General features: G+C 40.2%; 3 protein-coding genes across 3 annotated transcripts; 2 read left to right on the top strand and 1 right to left on the bottom strand.

The window, feature by feature from the left end:
- The first annotated feature begins 299 nt into the window (after positions 1-299).
- LOC128742019 (60S ribosomal protein L24) lies at positions 300-2,212 on the top strand. Its single transcript, XM_053838193.1, has 4 exons — positions 300-409; positions 493-568; positions 686-933; positions 2,013-2,212. Exons 1-4 carry the CDS (start codon positions 405-407, stop codon positions 2,143-2,145), a joined length of 462 nt encoding a protein of 153 aa, XP_053694168.1. The 5' UTR covers positions 300-404; the 3' UTR covers positions 2,146-2,212.
- A 3,534-nt stretch (positions 2,213-5,746) lies between these two features.
- Positions 5,747-8,526, bottom strand: LOC128741913 (protein disulfide-isomerase A5). Its single transcript, XM_053838034.1, has 6 exons — positions 8,401-8,526; positions 7,757-8,194; positions 7,466-7,686; positions 6,968-7,406; positions 6,761-6,902; positions 5,747-6,702 (listed from the first exon to the last, which is right to left on the bottom strand). The coding sequence occupies exons 1-6, from the start codon at positions 8,431-8,433 to the stop codon at positions 6,065-6,067; spliced, it is 1,911 nt and encodes a 636-aa protein (XP_053694009.1). The 5' UTR covers positions 8,434-8,526; the 3' UTR covers positions 5,747-6,064.
- Positions 8,527-10,378: 1,852 nt separating this feature from the next.
- LOC128741703 (uncharacterized) lies at positions 10,379-19,592 on the top strand. The gene is made up of 4 exons (XM_053837684.1): positions 10,379-11,036; positions 11,098-11,565; positions 11,619-12,810; positions 18,079-19,592. Exons 1-4 carry the CDS (start codon positions 10,551-10,553, stop codon positions 19,497-19,499), a joined length of 3,567 nt encoding a protein of 1,188 aa, XP_053693659.1. The 5' UTR covers positions 10,379-10,550; the 3' UTR covers positions 19,500-19,592.
- Positions 19,593-19,680: the final 88 nt, after the last annotated feature.

Raw genomic sequence — 19,680 nt, 5'->3', positions numbered from 1 at the left:
TACGAGTCATAAAGGCGGACGGCGTTCGTAATACCCAGATAACCAATAAGCATTTCCAATGCAATTTAAATGCAAGTCAATAAGCATTTAAGTTCACCGCTATTCTATATTTCGAACGAATTCGGTTGATTTTCCTATGCTGGTCCAGCAAAAAATAACTCTCACCCGTTTTGTTTACATTTGCGACATTCGCCCTTTTGTTAATTCTATCTATAATTGTGGATCACCTCACATCGAAACCTCATGTCCCAAAGACATTGTTTATGCGCGTTTGGCTGTCAGTTTCTTTGGTTGGTAACGCTGACAGCTGGACGTGACGTCACGCTACTGGTAAAGTCTTTTCTGTCCCACGTTTCATGGGCTTCAAGTTTACAAATTTGAAGAAGCAGTGAAATTTCATCAAAATGAAGTGAGTAATCGTATAATTTGAACAAATAGTGTTCGATACATAGCTTTTAAGTAGCAGCAACTGATAAAAACAATTCTTTACAGGATAGGTTTGTGCGCATTCAGTGGATTCAAGATTTACCCAGCGAGTGGTAAAACATTAGTCAAAGCCGATGGCAAGGTGAGCAGTAATATGGCTTGTTGATAATGAATACGAATTGTTACATCCGAGATAGTATTTTAAGAGCCACATTTATTTTGTACAGAACATTGAAAGGATTTGTTTTGTTTTTTTTAGACATTCACCTTCATCAATAAGAAATGCGAGCGGTCCTTCCTGATGAAGCGTAACCCACGCAAGGTAAAATGGACGGTACTATACCGGCGGAAGCACAAGAAAGGTATCGTTGAGGAAGCTACCAAGAAGCGCACCCGCCGGACACAAAAGTTCCAGCGCGCTATTGTCGGTGCTTCCATTACTGATATCATGGCGAAGCGTAACATGAAGCCGGAGGTGCGCAAAGCACAGCGAGATCAGGCTATTAAGTAAGTAATGAATGAGCGGGTTAATAATATTACTTTTAGTAAGCCTTCTTGCGCGATTGAGCGTCCAGTTAATGGCGGTTAGCAGACATAAGCAAGGCTAAAGGGATATTCCTTTTGTTCACCTGGGTTCTCTATAAACTTGCTACTAGAGTTTACATACGGGACCCATTCTTTAAAAAGGAGACAGCACTATTTTTGTGATATCATAACATCAAAAAAGAACATGCTTCCATTTAGGAATCACATGCAAAATTTAATTAAAATATGGTATTTGATAGGTACCGTTATTTGTTCGGTATGATCAAAGTTTTCGAATTACGATTCAATGACAACCTGGTTGTATTCGCGATTTTCTCTTATTTTGCTATGGAATTTTGATTTTGATCCTCTGATCTGCCTCAAAAAAGATTTAGATGTTGAACATCAAAAAATAAAACAGAGGAGCATGTTTGCTATAAAGCAAATCAAGAAGGAAATGTGATTCAATTTGGATCGCAGAAATATGTGGTACGAAGCATTCAATAATAAGAATTAATATTGCTTTTATACTGAACATAAATCAACATTCTTCTTTAGATTACTCTCGCAGAGCTTTTTGTTTTAAGAAAAATAGAGTCTAGTTTCAGTAATATGTTCGGATAGCTTGTCAATACAGTCTAAAGTTTGTTTATACTTATCTGTTGTAGCAATATTTATTGTGGCCAGCTGCTTTATTTTATCGCTGTCTCAATTTGCATAAATAAAAATAAATAGAAGTTACCCATATCACAGGATAGCTGCATGATAGGGGGAAGTCCTGTATAGCCGAACAGGCCGCTAAGCCCGGACACTGGCGATTTCTCAAAAACAAAAAATGATAAAACTATTTGGAAAGAATGGAACAATAGTACTTTAATGGTACTATTATGCTATGTTTTGCAAATAATTTTATCATTTCTTGTTCTTGAAAAATCGCTAGTATCCAGGTATAGAGGCATGCCCGGCCATACAGGACTTCCATCTATACGCAATACAATTGCAGGAAGTGGATCTCTAAATTCTGAATATTATTATTAATCTTTATTTTTTATTTCTTCCAGGGTTGCAAAGGAAGCTAAGAAGGCCAAGCAGGCCGAGAAGAAAATCAAGGCTCAACCAACTACTAAACAGCCAAAACAAAAAGCCGCTAAAGTTTCCCAAAAGTCTGCACCGCGTGTAGGAGGAAAGCGATAAAAAATAACTCCGTGCGTTTGTAAGAGTTGCTCTTATATTGTATAAAATATAAAGAAACTTGAGGAGTGCTTAACCTTTGTTTTCTGCTACGTGTTTGTGCGTTCTTTGAGAAATTCCAAACGCTTGTTAAAAAGTCGGACTTATAAAATTCGTTTTGTGTTCGAAGGCCGCTCAAACCTGCGTCTGTACCAAATAATTAGGGGAGGGGGGCTCTGTAGCCGCAAGGTTACCGAGTCTGCCTTGACAAGCGAATGGTCATGGGTTCGAATCTTAGTAGTATTAGGCCATTCGATGTCAAAGTAACTTTAGCATGGGTTTCTACATGACAGTGCAAAAATGACACTTATAGTTAAATACACTGGTTAGCTGTGCCAGGGATAGCTAGAGTTGGGGGGGGGGGGCAGCGCTGTCATGTGGAACGAGGGAATAGAGAGAGCATTGAAGGAAGGGTAAAATCCAATTACACTCAAGCACGCATAAAAAAATCAGAGGGGTTGTGCACAAGGCACGACCGCATGTTCAACGTAGGACTACGCAAATCTATTGTAAAGGTGCGCTTGTTGCTAGTTTTTGCTCAATGTTGCTTCTGTCGCCACCTGCACATTTGTGATACATCGCCATATTTACTTGGAAACGTACCGTTTTAAAATCCGTCCATCAAAATTTTTCATCGTCCGAACTAAAAATCACAACCATGTTTACGAAGCTAACACGCATGTATTTGTGTAGGACGGCATGACAAATGTTATTCTACAAAATTTTTGCAGGTCATTCGCGATGGCCAATCAAAAGATAGAAGTCGGCATTTTATTCGACTCTTTCATGGCCTTGGCAATCAGCTCTTTCTCCGTTTTGGCCACAAGATTATTGGAGTAAATGCTCCGTATGAGCTTCGCCTACAAAATTTTTATTGGTAGCATTTGGGGAACGTTGGGAGAATTGTCGGTACAACGTTCATCTTCAGCCGGTTCATCTCCTCTAGTCATATCTTGGCATGATGAGTCTGGGCCTGTCAAAAAACTTGCACGGCCTTTGCGCGATACTTTTTGATAAAGGTGGCAACTTTCGAAAGGTACTTCGTCCTGTATCCACAGAGAACAGACATTTATGTTCATATAAAATATCGTTCAAATGATGTGAACAAAACACTAGCGACATCTCTTTGAGACTGCACCAGTTACGCTACTTTGATGTTGCCAAATATAATAAATTTTTTATTAAGTTTTAAACATTCGCATTACTGGCAACACTGTATCTTCATATCTCATCATTCACCGTGAACCCCGAACGAAATAACAGCGACTAGAACATTCTTTTCTAGATGATCGTCAGCCACAGAAGGATCTTCTTTGGGGAGATACACTTGACGTCATCGCTTATGTTGTTGGTTGGGGACGTAAAATACTCAATTCTCTACCAGTCATTGCCGCCCAGCCAGCGACAAGTAGTGGCCGCGACAACGTACTTAGCCGGAAAGATGTTGTCACCACCACCTTTAGCCGTTCACTGGGCGATTGCATGCTATCCGCCACAGCGAGCATCGACTGATGTTTCCACATAAAAATGTCCATTTTGGCCCAGTACTTCTTCACCATTTAGCTGGTTGCTTCGACCTGCTGGTCCAAGACGTGCAACGATGAGACCACCTTGCTCTCGGTTTTCATCTACAGCTTCTGCTGCACGTTACGGCCACGCTGCATTGTCTGGTGTCCGGAACCAGGTTTCCGTTCAATGCTTTCGACTTTATCGTGGGGGAGGATGTTGTAATTGCCAGGTTGGCTCTATTCAGCAGATACGAGATGCTTCACCATGTCCAACTTCTTCGCTGCGGGGTGGAGCTGGCAATACGAACAACGCATCGAGCGTAATTATTTGACTGTTTTCGCCATAGCTGTTGCATGCAAATCAACTGATAACGTGGCATGAAAAATAACTTAGTCTAGCTTTTTAATGCATATGTTTTTGCTAATGCTTTACTTAAATGCAGACCCGTCTGGCCAACGGCACGCTATGACTCTGGTCTGAGAACTCGCAGATCACTTTCGACCTGGTCGAGGCATTTCGCACATTTAGCCCCCTTGTTCTTGGTACTGGTGGGGTTGTCGAAGTGAACTGTTTTCGGCATCTTTACGACGTGTCCGGCCCACCGTAGCCTACCACTTTCACTAGATGTACGATAGGAATCTTTACAACCACTAGCGTGCTCAGACTGGGGCCCATTGGGGCACGTGTCCCACCTTTATAAATTAATATGAAACAAAATAATTTTTGTAACCCAGGAGTCCGCAGTTATCAAATCCAATTTCAACTTTATTGCGATTTGAAGTCCGATTACACATCTAGTTTCAAGTCGAATCTAAACCCAATTTATATTCATTTCCAATTTTAAGTCCAGTTTTAAGTTATGTGAGGGTGGGAAACTCCAAACAAAAGTCGGAAAATGATGCTGTCACATGTAAATTTTGTAATATACCTATATTATTCTTGTTTGTGCATTTCTCATCTTTAAAGATAACATTTTTAGTTGTTATGGCCGAAGGAAACCCGATAAAGAAAATGAGGACCAACTGAGCAAAAAAGGAGAAAAAACGAAACAAAAAGCATAAAAGTTGGATAGAAAGGGAGAAAATACGGGAGCAGGAAAACTGAAAAACAAGAAAATAAAAAGACTAAAATGGGGAGCAACAATCAACATGGAAGACAAACGGGATAGAACAGGAAAGCAGGAATAGCAGAACAGAATAAGAGGAAGAACAGGACAAACGAGAATGAAAAATCGAAAAATAGTTAACCGGACGAAAAACAAAAAACAAGGCAGGATAAGAGTAAAAATGGGCCTGAAGATAACGAAAAAAGACAAAAAATAAAACAAAAAAGAGAAAAACAAGAATAAATCAGGACTAAAAATTGAGAAAAACGGGACAGGAAAAGAAGAGAAAGAGGAAACAGCGTTCAGAAAAATGGAAAAACGAGTAAGAAAAGAAGCCAAAACGAGACATAAAAAGAAGACGGGAAAACGAGAAAAAAGCGAGAATGAGACAAGAAAGGGAAAACGGAACAGAAAACAAGAGAAACCAAACGGGAAAAAGAGGATAGAGATAAAAGAAAACCGATAGTGGCAACGAGGAAAACAAGAAAAAAGGTTAAACGGGATATAAAAGAAGAAAAATGGGACAAAATAGGAACAGGATGGTACAAACAAAAAAAGAGGAAAAATAGACCAAAGAAAAGGGTAAACAGGATATAAAAGCGGGAGATAAAAAGGAAATCCGTAGAGCAAGGCGAAAAGAGGAAGACAAAAACAGAATAAACGTAACAAGTAAAAGAAAACAGGGCATCTGAAAGAGACAAAACAGAACAGACGAAGGCGAAGAAAAAAGAAATGGGAAAGAAAAATGGAATGGAAAGAGCAGACAGAAAAACAAAAAAAAAAATTACAAAAACTGAGTGAAAAATAAGAGGAAAAAAAGGACTGAAAATAAAAAAAATGGTACAATTATAGAAGAAAAATGGGACACGAAAAGAAGAGACAAAAATGAGAGATTGTATCAATCGGATTTAAAAATATAAATCTCAGGCTTTGTAAAAAATAAAACACCTATATTTCGTTCACAATTATGGATTTCTTAATTAAAATGCAAGTTTATTTTGTTAGCATGATTTTGCCACCAAAAGTCTTTTACTCGAATTGAATAACCTAAAATTATTATGTTATTATGTTTCAGAATAGCCTGCGACAAACGCCGATAGTTGAATCGGAGTTTCAAATAGATTCGAAAAATACTCTCAGAAAATAATATTCAATAGAACATATCTACAGACGGATAAGAGGAATATAAAACTGAGGCAGATACAGTAAAGATCACTCGTTGTTGTGCGAGTTTCACCAAATCACAAACGGCGTGCTGGCCTCGGCTTTTTACAGTTCGTCTTTGGTGGTGGCTCCATTTGAGCGAATGTATTCGTACATTGCCTGGGACGTACGCTTTCCTTCGTAGTTGGCAACAAACTTCCCCCGCACGAAGTATTTTAGCGTGGGAAAGCCTTGAATTCCGAATTTTTCGGCTGTTTTGGTTTGTTCAGTGCAATCAACAGCGGCTACCTTGCCAGGTACATTATTTTTAACCAGTAGATTAGCTGTTTCGGCAAAGTCCGGCTTCATACGTTTACAGTGTACGCACCACGGAGCGTAGAACATGACCAATAAACGATCCTCATTTTGTAGCACGTCATCTACGTTCTTATCGTTAATAATAATTATCTTCTCCGAACCAGGAAAGTCTCCATATGGCTCTGGAGGTGGTTTTTCTGGAGCTGGCGCTTCTGGATCCGAAAGAAATTTAATGAAATCGTTCTGTGTCCTTCCCCCGTTGTATTCTTTAACCGTTTTCAGATAGCTGAAATACTTCAGCGTTGGATAACCACGTACTTCATAGGCAGCACAAGTTCCACTGTAGCGTGTGCAATCAACAGCAGCTAGGGCTACCTTGGGATCTTCTTTGAAATGTTCTGCAGCATTCGCAAATTCAGGTTTAGCCCGTTTGCAATGACCGCACCCTGTAATAGAAAATGTAGATTAATCAGTTATTTGGAAACAAATATTTTTAAGGCGTACATGGAGCATAAAACATCACTAAGGCGTGTTTCTTTTTCTTCAAGAACGTTTTGAAAGTCTCATCGTTGAGATGGATCACTTTGTTTTCTTCCTCCTCCCAAGGAACTTCTGGGGCCGGAGGTGGTGGTGGTTCAGATGGATTCTAGAAAAAAAAAAACGTAACAAAAGTGTAAAACAAGTAGGTTTTTGGTTATGCAAGACAGTTACCTTCATAAATTCGACAATTTTAACTGCCTCCCTAATGTTCACATCGAATTTAAACTCGCCATTGCTGAAATATTTCACTGTTGGATAACCTTTTACCCCGAATTGTTGTCCAATCGTTTGCTCCCTAGTAGCATCCAAAGCGGCTAATACACCCGCGATCTTTTTCTCCTTCATTAAACTTGCTGCTTTCTCATACTCAGGTTTCATCTTTTTACAATGACCACACCAAGGCGCATAGAACATAACCAGCGCAGATTTTTCATCTTTTAACGCTGGCTCAAAATTAACATTATTTAAATGTACAATCTCGGAGTTTGCCTCTGATGCCCAGTCTGTTTCTTTGGGTTTTGCTGGAGGCGGCGAGTTTGGATTTTTCATAAAACTAACTATTCCAGCTTTGTTGTTATCCCCATCGTACGTATGTTTCAAACGACCATTTCTGTATAGGAAGAGAAATCTATATGATTTGAGCTTACTCTAATATATAACAAATCTTACTCGTAATAAAGCAACGTTGGAAAACCGGTTATGTTATACTGCTTGCGAATAATGGAATTCTCTGGCCGATTTACATCTATGGCTGCAAGGACGTATTTCGGTTTCAGCTCACTGGCGGCCGATGAGAAATCAGGTTTAAGAGTTTTACAGAGACCACACCAAGGTGCATAAAACATGACTAGCACCGGACGCAGTTCCTTTTTGAGAAATTTTGCAAGAGCCTTAAAATACATATTTCGTTAAAAAGTAATACCTAACTAATAACTATCATTTGCCTCATAGCCTACTTACAATTGAATCTGGAACATGTACAACATCGGCTCCAATCGGATCTTCTTCCCAGGGCAAATCTCCAGTAGGATCTCGCATAAAATTAGCCAAACTAGTAACTGTCAACTGTCGGTCGTAGTCCTTATGGAAATCGCCGTCTTTGAAATGTTTTAGTGCGTGTGGTGCGGGATTAGCCTTAAGCTTTTTACAAATCTTCTTCATATCGCTATTGCTGCAATCTAGGAGTACCATTGTACCTTGACCTTTGATGACTTCGGCAGCTTCGCGAAATGCTGTAACCGTTCCTTGGGCTTCTTTTAAGCTTGTTACAAACAGAACCAATACATTATTTTTTGTCCTGAAGAGCTTTTTAAGCTCTTTCATGTCAGCAATTCCTTCTACCGCCGCATTCTTCGAGTTTGTTTTTGTATAGGCGGATTCAAGTTCAAGGGCAAATAGCTGAAACGAAAACAACTAATTGAACCAAAATGGACTCAAATTTATTTAAATGCTAAAACAGCATATGTTTTAAACCTAAAAAAGATTTTTTTAAAGCAATGTATATTAAAGGCGTCAGAGTTGCGACAACAAATCTGACGTGGCGGCTCTGTGCAAATTTTAACAGTGCTTTATGGCACAATATATGAAAATAAACTCTAACTTACCAAAGCTACGAACAAAATATATTTTAAAAGCATGATCACTTGTGCAAATTTAATGTTACTACATTTATAATTTTATTCCAAAATACTAATCATTAGATTTTTTGCCAAACTATAAGCAGCCGGTGATGTATAAGAAAGTTTGATTGTGTTTGACATATAGCTTCGTTTTCTGGGTTTTCTGCCACCCTTCTTTCTTCTTTTGATCAAAGTTCGGTTGTAAATAAAACCGATTCATAATGTATAGGATTCGTTCATGAAAGCCGTCACGCGGCGAAACGGTGGAGTAGCAAAATGATTTACTCAAAATAATCCACACGTCCTTTCCACGTTCAAAATCACGTAGATTTCTTTACAGGGAATTACGTGATTTTCAGCTGATTGTTATTGGAAAAAATATTTAACTTCCACCTGATTTTCAAATTATGAAAATTATTTTGAGTGAAGGGTACCGCTACACTGAGAAAACTTTTCGTATAGTTTCTATGTGTTCCACACACAGATTTTTGCAATGTGCCCAGTCAATGAAATTTATGCACCAAACAGTTAACATTTATGTGTTTTTAACAATTATCATTGAAATTTACACAAACTATTCATAGGCGTATAATTTTTATGTCTACTTCTGCGCGAATTGTGTTTATATGTAGCACATGATAATCATATGGATTTTCATATGCAAATTTACCATTAGTTATGTGCAGATTATTTTGAGTGAAGAGTGTAAGGCCACGTACAGAGTAAACGCGACACGACGCGACTTTTCTTGCTGTAGTTATACTCGCAGTCCTTTTTCGCCCGAAGTAGGGCTGTGCATTTAGCAACATGTGAGCGAAGCAGCGTCGCGTCGCAGTCGCGTTTACTCTGTACGTGGCCTTACACTCCTCACTCAAAATAATCTGCACATAACTAATGGTAAATTTGCATATGAAAATCCATATGATTATCATGTGCTACATATAAACACAATTCGCTCAGAATATATATAAAACATATAAAACATATAAAACATATCCAGCTTTTTACGAGCCTTAAAGGCGGACTTGTTCGTAATATTTGAACAGCATTTTTTACATTTCCCTACTACATGGCACGTTTTCTTTCCGTACATTCCTTTAGTTTTACTGTGAACGCGTCGAAAGAAAACGTGCGATGTATTGGGGAAAATTTCCAATTTAATGTCAAAAATGCTGTTCAAATATTACGAACACGTCCGCCATTATGGCTCGTAAAAAGCTGGATAGCGAGTATAGCGAATTCACAAATTAACCTGGATTTACTATAGACCTCTCGCTATCGTCCTCCGGATAGTCATAATTATTTAAAAGTATCGATGAATTGCCGCAGAAATAAATAATTTTTAATACAGTGGACCCCCGTTCGTTTGAACGATGCCTCATGCAAACTAACGGGGTTGGTTTTTAATTTGAACAACTGGCAACCCTAAATATGCTGGAAATTGTGTGAACTGTTACCCTACTCTTTGTTATTGTTTTGGTGGTTTGATTCAGTTGGAAGTTGGAAGCAGCGAATATTTCATTCTTCGATCGGATTTCTATCATATTCGTTGAGAAAACGCAATGTGAAACATATTAAACACGCTAGATCAGTACAAACAAATAGCGTTTATGCACATTGTCTGCATAAGCAAACGATGTTATGTTGAGAATGACATTTGAACCATTTTTAATTTGCACATCGTGCAAACTAACGGGGTGCAAATTAAAAAGTGTTCAGATTAAAAACGGTTAAACGAACGGGGGTCCACGGTATTGAAAAACTCAAGAGCTCAAGACATAATGCACCGGTAATGTTACCCTTAAACAACATAAAACCGGTTCAAGTGTTTTGACCGTTTTGACGGTTTTGACAAACGAATGTTTAATGTCATTGAGAAAATGTCAAATTTTTCCCATAAATTTTGTTGATGTTACTGGCGTCGCAGTTTTTTTTCAAAAATTTTAAAGTGTTAGGCTTAAAAATCTGCACATCCTGCAGCTATATTTATTGACAACATGTAGAATAATGTGCGGCAGTTATGTTGATTGTGAAACATTTAATAAAAAACAAAATAATTAGTTTGTGCTGATTGTGCGTAGCCATAAGGGCGACCTTGAATTTGCTGCTGTCTCGTTCTTCATCGGCTGGCAAATATGGAGGAATCTCACCATCGCACAGTAATGGATCATTTGGATCTCGGTCTCGGAGGTCACGTCCTGCAAGAAGATTTGTCTAAAGGGGTACTGAGAACTATACACCATGTCGAAAATGGAACACTTCATTTCATTACGATACCGCCGGCTGGTAATTCTCGAGAGCAAGAGTACATTGAAAGCTCCCTCTTGGGAGGAGATCTGTTGTCTAGCCATCTTCCGAATGGCCTGTTGGTGGATTATATTAGCACGCCGGGACCAACTACACCAAATGGAAACCCATTTCATTCGCAATCTGCAAGTTTATTGGATCACCACACTGGAAGCGGTGGCCTTCAGACTTATACCACCGAGGATCTACAAACGTTAGTGGATGCAAACTCATTGCAGACGTCGGACAACGATCGAAAACTTTTTCTTCAGTTTGTCAATAAACAGCCAACGCAATTGTCTCATGAGGCTCCGGTCATTGTCACAAACTCAAAGGTAAAGTCACATGTATGATATTGTAATCGCTATCAAGCACGCATTAAGTATAAATTTTTAGGATGTATCTGGAGTTGTTAATTCAATGAATGGACACGACAAAATGGCACAGCCAACACATTCGCAACTTACTGGAGTAAACCACATGCCAGCTGCACCATCTACCAGTAGCTTTCTACATTATCACAATCAGGATCATCTCCTGGGAACAACACATACAAGTGTTAATAACATTATTAATACGGGAAATATTTTGACTACACACCATGGCGCTCCACATCATCATCACCATCATCACCATCTTCAGCACCATCATCAAGCGCAGCCGACTCCTCACCAGATCATTCAGAACAATACAACCCAACAACAACAGCAACAGCAACATCATCACCAGCAATCTCAAAACCAATCACATTTGTCCTCACTTCATTCCGTGCTTCAAAGCGAGTGCTCCCCCTCGAAGATGTTTCATGTTGCCTCGTCGGTTGCCAACACGAGTATCGCTATCAGTACTGCGACCAGTCAGAATGTGGGTAAATTCTTCCATTTTACATTAAAAAAATTAATGTGTTTATATTACAGTGCATTCAAATGCCTTCACTAACTCCAATGAAGAGTGCTGAGTCTCCGAAACGATATCAGATTGCTTATCAGATGGTATCGTCGCATGGACCAGGAATGGAGCGAGCAGCTTGTCATGATGCGGTAGAAGTTGCAGATAATTTTCTATCTCACGATGACCTATTGGAATGTGCTGCTGCTGGCGAACCGCGTTCGGATGACGACGAAGATGTTGCCGAATCCAATGGTGGATCACTAGCTACTAATAATTCAACTTTTACAAACACTTATCTGCCACACAAGAAGCGTCTGTCTAAAAAGCTAGGAGATACAAAAAACACTGAGCGAATTCAAAGACATTCGGTTATTTCGAACGATCACCAAATGCAAGAATTGCATAGTAAAGATTCTTCCCAGGAACACGTTCAGAATAATCTTGCAAACATTGCAAAATCAAAATCATTCTCTTGTCAGTTGTGCTCGGATTCATTCGAAGATCAATTATTATTTTTCACACACCTGAAGCAGCATTACGAACCAATCACAGGAAGCCCGAGTGACGAGGGAAAAACAGGGGATTCAAAAAAGAAACCTAAATTACCACGTGTCAAACATACAAAGAAGTTAAAAAATGATAAATCATCTCGTGCAGCAACTGAAGATATCGAGACAAATTCTAACGTACAAGACCAACAGCAGCATACTTCATTCGATAACCAAGGCCTTGATCAAGCAGCCAAGAATCGTACTGTCTATCAACAACGAACACAGCAGCCAAATTCAGAAGTGATTGTAAACCCTCCACAACAAACCGTGTGCGTAGAATCGGATAACGCCGCTGGCGAGTTCAGTGAAACGGAAGACATGCTCGAAGGTATACGAAATGTAGTACAAAAAGTGCAGGAAGCCGTTGACACTGACACAAACGATGGTTTGGGGGGAACTTCTACGCTTGAAAGGACGATTATTACTGCTGATGATAAATTGTGGTATCAAACGCAACAACAGCCGCACCATCCACATCAGCAGCACCATCACCAGCCGCACCAACAGCAGCATCAACAGCCACATCAGCAGCAGCAATTAACTGCTACTGCAACAGATATTGTGAAATCGATCGACTTTGCTGCAGATTTGGATACCCAGCAGATTCATATCAATGCCGGAAACGATAATTACGTACTATTCCTAAACAAAGGCGATTTTAACGAGGGTAAGTGATGAATATTTATACATTTTATGTAGCTGAAATTTTTTTTCAGGAGGTCCAATGCAAATTTTTCGGATTTTTATCGCCTGATTCAAAAATTTACAATTCTTGAACCAAGCGTCGTAGAAATGGCTCTTTTTTTGATAAAAATGCAAATATTAGCAGCAATTCGGATGCAATATCTGCAAAAAAGATTTTTTTTAAACTTTTCATTGCGGTAGAAAACTCAGTCGTTTTTTACCTTCCTTTTTTGTTAGGGGGATGGACTTAAATTACTATGTCCCTTGAATTGAACTTTTGAGTATGTGAAGTATACCTTACCACTTAATTTTAACCCTGAGTGAAAAAGGGAAAGGAAAATCTATTAGAGCTGTGTTCATTTGGCTCTGGTTAGAAACATACTAAGCACTTATTGGGATCGACCCTGACAGGATTTATTGCTTTTTTCATACATTGATGCAAACCATACTTTGGCATAAAAGTAGAAACTTTTTAATAGCCGGTAAAGTGTACTTAATGAAACTTTCCTGGGCTTCGATGGTGTAATCTTGAAAAAGTAAATTACAAAACTTGTATCATTTATTTTGCTAGAGCCTCTAATGCATCGTGCACTCTGCTTAGCTACTCATATTCCCAAATTTATTAATTACAAATTATAAATTACAACGATGAAAATTCAAAAGTCAATTTTTCAGTAAAATAAAATTGAGTTTAAACCGTTCTTGAGATATCTGTAGTGCCGTCTTTCAAAACGGCGTTGAGAATTTTATTCGCTGTGTAGTCGTTCCAGACATGCGTTGTAATGATTGTAACTTTGTTAGTTTTTGGAATTTATCTAAACGACTTTAACGGGAAATTAGCAGTCATCAACTTTTCGTCGAAAAGCCCAATTTTGGAAGCAGTTTTTGGACCCAAAATCGAGGTATTGTTCGTAAAATTGTAAATACTGCATTCTTCTTGCGGATCTGAACACTTCAAATATATTTTCATGAACAGAATTTTTGTTTCAAACAAAAAAACTGCTTTTGAAATTGGCAGAATCGATGACGACTAATTTCACCTTAAACACATTTGCTCAAAATATCAAGCTTGAAAAAAGACTATATGCCCCATTAATGAAAATATCAGGTTAGCCAAAGTATTGTCTATCGTTAGCAAGTTTATCTCATCTTTCAAATTTAGTTCAAATTTAATCTCGGGTTTCATCCTTCAAGAGTTAGTCTTCAGCCATTCGATTTCTCATTTGACATGTTGGAGATTAGATGCTGAACATTCTACGCACATTTCTAGGCCAACTTCCGTTCTACCCCTTCTGCAAATTCACCATTGAGGTATCCGTCGAAGAACTACCTGCGCCTATCGACAACCTCACGCTCCTTTGTGATCAGATTCTCTTTCTCTGTCGGGTTTCGGTGCATAGCTCTTCAGGTATCAGGTATCAGAATTTTTTGGCTCGGGTGGCACGTTCTCCATATTATTTGGACATTTGTGCCTCGCCGCTTTTGCCTTCTCATCATCACCTACCTGATGGCAAGGGAAAAGGATCAGGAGGAATGGGAGGGTTTGGATGGGGGAAGAAAACGTCACAAAAACATTTAAATAAAAGGAAACCTGCACCCCCGAAGGGATACTGGTTGTCTTCGAAAAGAGCACAAAGCTTCTAACTAAGTTAGGTAAACTTAGCACCCCCGAGGGGATACATGGCCCAACAAAGCGTTTAATCCGTCATGCGGAATTACAAAAGAGTTAAGCCCTTTTGCCAATGTTTTTGGCAATATTTTTCCGGAAACCGTAGTTTAACCGGAATTTTTGTGCTTCGAGGAATTTTAAAGAGCCACTGTCGATGCTACAGACGATAGTGCAATACCCCGCTGTAGCATCTGCGGCTTTTAAAATTCTCCACGTATGCTCCTTTATTACAGGATTTTTTTATAAGTCTGCTCAGAATATCTGTCTCGCTTAGGCTCTCCATGCTCGCCGGCATTTTTGTTTATCAAGCCTAATGTCTCCTTGAGCCAAGCAGAGCTTTGCTCATTGTCCGGAGCAAACAATACCACCCCGCATCTAAATCCATGCCCCTTATAAGTAGGCACGAATGAGTTTGGGGGAGTGGAATACAGAGCCTTGTGCAGGCCTATGAGAAGCGCATCTTTGCATAGCCCTTACTAGATTGCTTCGCTCTGCCTAGGTGGACACCGACGCTGTGCGGCCGGAAGCTAAATAGGCAAGCTTACTGACGAGCTTACGGGCCGCAAACCGTGATGTAGTAGGTGCAATATCCTAGGTGGCAAAGCTTACTGGAACCTGTGTCAAGCAGACGTGAGTCTGGCAAACTAGGGTTTCGTTAGTACCTCCTGTAGAGCCAACCAACGGGATGAGAAGTCAAACAAAGCCCATAAGGCCATAACAAACGCACCCTCGGCTAGAAGTGTTTTGGTATGAAGCCCGTTCTGATTTTAGCCTCGGACGAATGTGTGTTGGTGATAGCTGACAGCTTGCAAACGAGAGGTTGTTTTTTGCCTTTTTCTATTTTGTATAAACGATATAAAAAGCGTAATTAAGATAGAGCGAGATGATAGTTGCATAGTCAAGCTTCCGATGTCAGGGCCCTGAATACAACAGTCGATCATCGATATCACGTTATACAGCCCCACGTTATTAGTCAGCATGGGCTGGAGGGTGTTGGGTGTCCGATGACCACGCGTATAGCGACCATCAATCTATACGGTGCACGATTGACCAGTGGCGACTCGTGGGGGTTTAGCTTACCTGTTCAACCAGCGAAAAATACAAATTAATACGCAGCTTTTTTTATCGCATTTCTATATTTTAATCAACCAACATTAGGGGTTTTTACCGTAGCGCTTGCTATGTTGCGTAAACGGTATATTTCGTGTATATACTGCCGCAATTTGCATTGCAGTTCCAGTTTCTATGGAGATGGAACTGTTATGCGAGTAGCGGCACTATAAATACGCAATACTCCATATACGCAACATAGCAAGCGCTACGTGAATATCCCTATTTATTTAAATAACAACGGAATACGACGGTTTACTTTACCAGTAAACTCGTCTCTGAATTTTAATTACGAACCGAAAAATTTCCGTTCAATTTACCTATTGAACCAAATTCAAAAATTACTACTTTACTGTGATGCGCGCACAAGCCCACATCACACGCACCACAAGCAACAAGCAATATGCGCAAGTTGTTCAATGCTAAAGATGAACAAGTTAATGAGAAAATTTTGCGAATAATGCATGCCAAATTGCCAACCGCGCTCTATTTTCAAATCCCCTTCGTACCAACACATTGTTCCTGGTGCTAATCTCTAAAGCAACGTTCAAACGTCGTGTTGAACGTTTTACTCATTAGCTTCCTAACTAAATAAATTGGAATCAAAGCGCAGGCCATAGGGATATGTGGTAGTAAGTTGTTCAATGCTGAAGATGAACGAGACAATAAAGCGCCCGCGCTTTCGAGTACAAGCTATGTCACATTCTCTTTATCTCCTTCGTACCAACATATTGTTCCTGGTACTAATTCAGTATCAAGAATCAATACCAGGAATAATGTGTTGGTATACTTGTGCATTGGGATCTCTAAAGCAACGTTCAAATGTCGTGTTGAACGGTTTGCTCATCAGCTTCGTAACTAAAATAAATTCGTATTGCATTGCATATGCGTCGGTGCAAACGAAATTTTGTCGGGCTGAATTTTGTTTGCCTGTCCTATGAACAGGTTGAACATGCAGACGAGTCGCCACTGCGATTGACCGACGAAAGTCACCGTCGCCACTGAGTTAAGGACGACCGATAGCAGGTGGAAGGTCCAAACCTTCGATCATAAAGATCTATTCGTGTAAGCACTCAACGTAGAAAGCAATCGCTCGAACTCGACTGCTAATGAGCTGACAAACGTCCTAGCGAGAGCATGTGACAGAGCATGAGCAGCAGTGGCTGTCAGATGGTGATGAAAAAGATGAAAGGTGCATCGATTCCTCAGGAAATCTGCCCACAGAAGCTTAGAGCTATTGTGGAGGAAGGTTTATTCCTGCAACAGGATCCAGTGGCATGGCCTCTGATCCCATACGGTCAAATGAATGACACTCTCACTCAGGCACGAATGAGAAGCTCATTGCTGTTGCCAGGGATCTAAAGACGAAGAAGACGCTTGGTTTTGACGGGATGCCGAAAGACGTACTGAAAGCGACGATCTAAGCATATCCTGATATGTTAAGAGAGATGTTTCAGAACTACTTAGAGGTACGCGAATTTCCAGACAAATCGAAAACCCATGAATGAGTACTGCTATCAAAACCGAGGAAACCAGGAGATCCCTCATCGTGCAGGCATATCTGCCGACTTGACAGGTGTCCCACAGGGCTCGATTATCGGTCCCACCTTCTGGAACGCAATGTATAATAAGGTGCTGAGGCCCAAGCTACCCACTGGCGTCAAGATCACCGGTTTCGCCGACGATATCGTACTAATAGTGCAGTGGTAGTGAATTTCTCGAAGAGGTGGAAATGTTGACATCTGACACCATAAGCAGAATAAAGGGATGGATGGCACACTTATGAGACAGAAGTACCCGATGATCAGCAAACCCAAGGCGGCACTAGAGGCCTAGATTACGGTAGGGAGGCATGTGATTGTCTCCAAACGTAATGTGAACTATTTGATTATCTTGGTTGTCCTGCACTTAGTGCAGCAATTTTGCTTATTTAACTATACCACTTTAGCCAAGCAAAATTCGAGAACGTTATCTATGGGGCACTTACAGAGCTAATTATTATTCATAAGATTGTTGAACTAAATATTGCTCTATCTTAAGTATTTACGGCGCACTTCCGGTTCACAACACTTTTGCGCACCACCCGGTGATAGTTTGGTTTAGGTAGGTTGCATTACTAGGGCCACGTTACAGAGCTCCGCGTTAGGGCAGCCATCTTTTCTTCTCACATTTTTTAATTCAATCGCCCACTTTGGGTCAGACGCTTTTGTGAGCCGGTCCTAATCTGAGGTACAATTTCTCGAGTTCATTTATTGAGCATTTTTATTCTTTTAAGCAAATTTTTCTCAACCATTGTTATCGCAGTTTAGAAGTCATAAATCCTGACAGATTTATGTCGGTGACATGGTACGCTTAGATTCCTTTCTGGAAATAAAAAGAAGCTAGAATCTAGAATCTAGAATCTTTCAAAAGCATAAATAAAACTTACACAAATACACACCTAAAAAACTGAATAATACTTTTTTGTTACAGATATGCTGCACACCGGAAATACATCCCACCAACAAGCAACTCAACGAGCGATCTCAACTGTTACACAGCAGCCAATTCCTCCGAGCCACGAACCGCCAACATCGTACATGATGGATTCTGATTCTCAAATGCAGCAGCCCACAATAGGCGAGTGTGACATGAACATGCAAATACTGGACCTTGGTTCCACCGGTATCGAGAATCATCCCGAAATTGTAAAGCTTGTTGATTTTAACCTTTCAACGGTAGCTGCTGCAGCTTCTACGATGAATTGTCAGCTAAGCACTGGCACCAAATTGTTGAAAGATGAACAGGTGTCTAATCCTGACAGTGAAACCGCAATAAACGATGACGGTTCTTTCTATGTATTCAGCGAAGATGGAGACGCAGAAGATTCAGATGGGGAAGACCCTAATGCGTGCAGCGAAAATGAACAGGTCAGCTACCCCAATACCCAGCAATACATTGCGGATGCTACAGAGAACCAAGTTAAGGTCATGTGTGACTCAACCTTTCCATCTGTTCCTCCTTGCAAAAAGAAGGGTCGGAAAAAAGTGGGCGATCTACCGAATAAGACTAATAAAAAGTATCCCTGCACCGAACCAGACTGTGATAAAGTATTTAATTCGAAAACTGCAGTTCGTTATCATGAATTGCAGCACAAAAATGAGCGCCCATACAACTGTTTGCAATGTTCGAAGAATTTTTTCACTTCTAGTGCATTAAAAGTACACGAGCGTCTGCACTCCGGCGAAAAACCGTATAAATGTGAAGAATGTGGTCGAGCGTTTCGTCAGTGGGGCGATATGAAGTATCATCAGTCGTCGATTCACTCGAACGAAAAAACCCATCAGTGCGAATTTTGTGGTAAGAAATTTGCTCGCCGTTATTCGCTAGTCCTGCATCGAAAGATTCATTTGAATGAGAAAAACTATGTGTGCGATATTTGCAATAAAGCATTCAGGGCAAGCTCATACCTTCAGTCTCACCGGATGATACATACCGGCGAAAAACCATATTCGTGCGGTATTTGTTCTAAGAAGTTCCGGTGCGGAGGCGACATGAAACGGCATCTTAAAACCCATGATCGCAACAGCAAGGGTGAATCCAGCCACAAAACAGTACAACAAGCAGTCGAAGATGACTCACTTGAAAAGCAACCGGGTGCCCAGAGGACTCGATCGTCCACAACCGACGTGATCGATTTGACCAAGATAAAATCCGAATGCGCCGGGAAAGTGACAAGCTGTATTCAAGCACCTCCAGTGGTGACCGTCTTATCGAAGGATATCGTGCATGCCGGCAAAATTGCCAGCTCTGTTGGCCAGCAACCACCACTGGTTTATCTCCCGCATGCCGCTGGAGAGCAGTTCCGGAGTAAACCGGAAGAAACCGTACTGATGGATGTCTCGCGGTGGTAACCGTAGCATCGACATGCAGCATATTATGGTGATGCAATTGTGTAGCCCGAGCATTTTTTATATTGTAGTCTTGTGGATCGATTTTTATTTAAAATGTAGGTCAAAAATTATTCTTTTTGAATAAAAAGATGGTTAAGAAATCAGTTCACATCTATATTCTTAGGTGATCGATGGCAGTTTA

This window comes from Sabethes cyaneus, chromosome 3 (assembly GCF_943734655.1).
Source record: "Sabethes cyaneus chromosome 3, idSabCyanKW18_F2, whole genome shotgun sequence".
NCBI lineage: Eukaryota > Metazoa > Arthropoda > Insecta > Diptera > Culicidae > Sabethes > Sabethes cyaneus.
This window is presented reverse-complemented; position numbering and strand designations above follow the sequence as displayed.